Source organism: Pundamilia nyererei, unplaced genomic scaffold, assembly GCF_000239375.1.
Source record: "Pundamilia nyererei isolate P.nyererei 1_Seehausen unplaced genomic scaffold, PunNye1.0 scaffold00240, whole genome shotgun sequence".
Lineage (NCBI taxonomy): Eukaryota > Metazoa > Chordata > Actinopteri > Cichliformes > Cichlidae > Pundamilia > Pundamilia nyererei.
This window is the reverse complement of record NW_005187641.1, coordinates 277,561-282,496: the sequence shown is the minus strand read 5'-3', so window position 1 is coordinate 282,496 and position 4,936 is coordinate 277,561. Positions and strand designations below refer to the sequence as shown.

The window sequence follows — 4,936 nt, the reverse complement described above, 5'->3', positions numbered from 1 at the left end:
CAAACAAACAAACAAACAAACAAACAAACAAACAAACAAACAAACAAACAAACAAACAAACAAACAAACAAACAAACAAACAAACAAACAAACAAACGAAAGAATTGCATAAAAATGAGAATAAGAATTATTTGTATTATTTTTGTTTCATTTGTTAAGATGTCCAACCAACACTCCTGTTAAAAAAAGAAAAGAAAAATCATGGTCCATTCTTTACAGGATTGACCAAAACACAAACATTTTATAAATACAACATGGCAAACATAAAGCATTTAGTTTACGCTGAGAAACATCTGCATTTATTTCAACTTATGTCTTTTTGAGGATCTCATGATATTTTCTTTGTTTAGCTGTTTCTTTTATCTCCAACTTCCCCATATTTGTCTGTTGTAGCTGGTGAACACACTTCACCAGCAAGTAGTTTGATTGTATTAAGATTTGTTTGTGGGCATCATGTCCTTTATTGGACACAGAAGTGCACACAATAGACTCAGAAGTGGGAAGAAGGAGTGTGAGTAAGCAGACTCAAACCCAAGCACCTAGAAAGGAGACTCAAGCCTCCAGAATATGGGTCACCTGTTCAAACTGGTGAAACAGGCTTTAAAACATCAGAATCTGTTTATTTTCATTGTATATCACCAAGTGTCACAATGGCTATCGAGACCAGCTGTCAGGCGACTAAACTGTGACAATAACTACCTGCCACGTCTGAAAAGCAGGTTGATGAGAGAAGTGAGAGCGGTTTAAAAGCAGATGTGAGTCCAAAATAAAGAGATGAAAGGAGCTGAATTTTTTTTGTAGATGTCATGCGAACTGTTATTAGTTGATGTGGGTTCATCACTACCAGAAATGTGAAATAATTAAACATCCAATCCAATTATATTTTAATCTAACCTAAAAAACAGAGTTTCATGAAGTGCTGTATGAAGCAGCAAAGCATGGCACAGCAATAAAACAATAAAAACAGTGATGAAGACAAAGTAAGAACACAGCACTATCATTCTGGGTTAAAAGCCAAGTAGTTTAAATTAGTTTCAACGTGTGTTTTAAAAAAACAGGCAACCAGCGGGAAATCCTAACATGGACAGACAGATAATTCCAAAGTCTATGGCTGTGATAGATAAAAATAAAAAACCCAAACAAACAAAACCCCCAAACAGGAAACATAAATCAGTGCACCCTAGCAGAAGTGAACAACAATAACAGCAGGACTCTGAAATTTAAACCCAGTAAATGGTACACCTGCGTTTCCTGTTTGTAAGACTGTCTCCTGTGTAATAACAGTCTCAAACAGTCATTGCGCTCCGGGATGCACTGTGAGGAATCTCACTAATGCTGCAACTGCAAGGAGCGCACATATTACAAGGATCAGTTCTCAGAAAGAACTGCAGACAGTCTCCAGCTGATGACCAACAGAGCAATCAGATCTCAAACGTCTGCTGTGATCTATAATCATAATCTCTCAATCAGCATCCAGCAGGTTAATGTGCACTTTGAAGGAGAAAAGGTTTCAGCAGTTAATAAAGGCTTCTGTCTAAAACAGAGAAGCTGTTCCAACAGATGGACAAAAGATTTCTTTGAACTGTTAAGCTTTGATTTGCACTTAATGTTTTTACTTTTGAAGAATTACTTTATTTGAACCTGTCCAGGTTCAAATAAGCATGGAGAAGACTTCTTTGTCTTGGACGTGAACATGCCAGTGATTCACAGACATCCCCTCTCTCTCTCCCTCTCCCCGAGAAAGGGAGGGGGTAAGCAGAGACATTGTGTAGGCGGATATGCGTGGAGAGAGAGAGACCCACTGACACACAGGAAGAGAGACTATTTACATCCACGTTTGACGGACTTAAAAGTTTAAAACACAAATCTTTCGTTTCGTTACAGGTTTGGATTGAAATGATGACGGCTTCTCACCCAGACTGTCCACAAAGTTCTCTCCATGCGGGACACGGGACTTTCAGGGTCCATCCTTACGCTTCCTCCTTGGTCACTCTCTGACCATCTGACGTGACGTTCTCGTTATAAAAAAAAAAATCATGGACAAACCAAAGCACTGTGTCACTTTAGTTTTCCCCCCCTAAGCGGTCTTTGCAACCAGGCAGAAAGTCCACAGAAAGTTGCAGCCAAGCGCGTCCAGGATGGAAACACATCAGCTGTTAGTGGCCGTTCACTTCCTCCCCCTAGAACTGACATATGTCCGGGGTATGATAATGAGGAAGAGACAGATTAACACACACATTCACACGTTAACATAAGAAGACGCGTTGCAGACTTTGCGGATGTGAATAATGAGCATAGCCACAGGGAAAAAAAAGTTCGTAAAACTCTGTGACAGATACCGAAGCGCTGCTTTGAAACGGCGCTGCCAGGATCCACCTGAGAACACGCATTCATGATTAAATGACTGAGACCGCCACATATATAAGCACATGTTTATTGTTTGCATGAATACATTAATGAAATGGAACACAGAGGATACTTTTTGACTGAATTAGACACCATTCAAAGAGACCCAAAAACCAAGAGAGAGTCATTATTTTCACAAGTTACAAAAATAAATCATAAGGCATATGCACGAGCAATAAAATATTTCTGAAGATAGCTTCTTGACTTTATGAAACTTCTTTTTGTGCATCATAAATGGGTGACTTCACCAGCCAGTTGTTGCTGAGTGCTGCTGCATATGAAGGATAATAATACAATGCCTTTTATGGGTACATAGAGAGCTGTGCAAAGTCTCAGAAATAGCTCCAGCTGATGCGATATGAGTCAGCTGATCGCCGCAAGTCTTAAAAAAAACAAAAACAAAAAAAACAACAACAAAAAAACATCTGGGGGCGTGAAGGTGGCCTGTTCCAAACCACCAACCCCCTCCCCCCGCCCATGACACACTGTAGAGTCAGGTCAACTGAGCACGAATGAGTCACATTGGCATTAGAAAAGAGCATGTCCCAAATTTGGTTTCATCTGATTTTAGCTTCTTAAAAAATACCTTATTTCCAGTGACGTCATTGACCAATTGGACGTGACTCACCTCTTAGTTCCATTATTAAGCAGATATCTCTTAGTGAAAATGTTTTTAGCCCTTCGTACTGTCACCATCGAATCAAATGCTCACAAAGTCACAATTATTCTCACTTTTCATTTGGTTTGTAACTCTGGGGCAAATTTTAGGGCTCTGTTATTTTTTATATAGAACGATTTCTAATGGTAGTTAAGCAGCTGTTTATGTTTTTATATGTAGGAAATAATATGCAATTTCTACAACATGGAAGAGGTGGAAGTAAGATAACCGTTATTTTTACAATCAAAGAACTGAAACGGTGCGCTGCAGTATCTACGGGGAGGCTGTTAACATATTTGCAGCAGAAGTAGCTGCTCTATGAACTGAAAGGCAGAAGCTGCAAGCTAAAGAACTAAGAAGTTATATATTTATTGGGCTCAGCCGCACAACACCTCCTCGCAGCACTGCGGAGTCGGTGCTGCTGTGGTCAAGAGTGGAGAGTAAAAAAACAAAAGAAAAGCCCAGCGTCAAAGCAGAAGTGCCTTTTAAAACGAGAAGTAATTTCCGATACGTCGGTTGACCAACAACAGATATCTCCTTTGCATGAGGCTTGCTGCAGTAACCTTTTCTAATAACTCATTATTTGAAAGACTAGAATATTTAGCTTTTATTTCAAAACGCTGATTAAAGCCAATCAATTACTGTTGTAACATTATTTGTAAAAATTTTTTGTAATATTTGTAAAAATAAGCAGGAAGGAAAAAATAAAAGGATGTCAGAGTAAGAATAAGAATATAAATAAATGCATGATCACATCATAAACTGTGTCAGTAATAGTTCATATTTCCTGACGGGATAAATATTAGATACATTATAATAGAAATAGACTGATGCAGGACTTTCATGCAGTGGATGAATTCTCCTCATTGGGCTCTGGAAGAGGAAAAGAGCAAAACATGAGAAAAACTCTCCCCTACTCCATGTGATCGAATTAGCCTCTTCCTGTACGGATAGATAACAGCAAGTACTCGATAAGTGATTCTCTGGCCTTACTGAGGTTACTTCAACAGGAGAAGGGCTTAAGTGTTCACCTGTCCATGTCCGGTAAACAGGAAGCTTGAGAGCAGGGTGCGTGATCTCCACGCAGACTCTCAGACGTGCCCTCTCGTTTTCTTTGAGAACCCTGGTCAAGTTGACCTTATTGATGTGCAGCGCGCTCGGGTCGTCCTCTCCGTCCTTCTCGCCGTCTGACGTCGAGTCCTCATCCCTGTCTATGGTGTTATTCTCCTCATCCACGTTTTCGTCGATGTACTGTATTCCTTCGATGTCAGGGTCTGTGACTGCCGCTTTTGTTTCTGAAAAGTGATGAAAGTTCAAAAAACACATACAGAGCTGTATATTTTTGCTTTCTTACGATCACCCTCGCTTGTAAAATGAAAGTGGACATTTTAATGCACACCAAAGAAAGATTTACTTCAGTGCTTATTTTCCTTTAAAAATAATCCTAGGGGATAGCGTTCCACGTTTAGTCTACCAGACCATAGACAGTAGAAAGCATTCAGACTTTCAGCTTTCCAGGTGTATGTAAACTGCATTCTATCCGACGGCCAGCAGATGGCGACAGTTGCATGGCAAAAAGAATAAAATTGAGTCTGTTTCGTATATTTTGGTCACAATATGGAGGATTATCTATGATATGAAAAGCTCATTGTCTAATGAGCTGTCAGTCCCAGATCATTAGCCAGTGTGGGTGTAGTTTTAAACTCAAAACCATCAGAAACCAGTGGGTTCCATCTGTATATTATACCATCTTTGACTCTAAGAAAGGTTACAACTGAATTTGTCCTATCTATCTATCTATCTATCTATCTATCTATCTATCTATCTATCTATCTATCTATCTATCTATCTATCTATCTATCTATCTATCTA

At 39.3% G+C, this 4,936-nt stretch overlaps 2 protein-coding genes across 3 annotated transcripts in view; both read right to left on the bottom strand.

Annotated features, from left to right (window-relative positions):
* LOC102198587 (myosin heavy chain, cardiac muscle isoform) overlaps window positions 1-2,185 on the bottom strand; it is an 8,253-nt gene extending 6,068 nt beyond the window's left edge. The window contains exon 1 of the mRNA XM_005749306.1: window positions 1,915-2,185. Coding sequence (XP_005749363.1) covers window positions 1,915-1,968 — 54 coding nt within the window. The 5' untranslated portion in view covers window positions 1,969-2,185. The remainder of the gene's footprint in view (window positions 1-1,914) is intronic.
* A 247-nt stretch (window positions 2,186-2,432) lies between these two features.
* Window positions 2,433-4,936, bottom strand: part of LOC102207931 (uncharacterized) — an 8,523-nt gene continuing 6,019 nt past the window's right edge. For both annotated transcript variants that reach the window (XM_013914949.1, XM_005749246.1), the window contains exons 12-13: window positions 4,096-4,359; window positions 2,433-3,937 (exon numbers count right to left, since the gene is read on the bottom strand). In XM_013914949.1, the coding sequence (XP_013770403.1) occupies window positions 3,906-3,937; window positions 4,096-4,359 (296 nt within the window). In that variant the 3' untranslated portion in view covers window positions 2,433-3,905. The remainder of the gene's footprint in view (window positions 3,938-4,095; window positions 4,360-4,936) is intronic.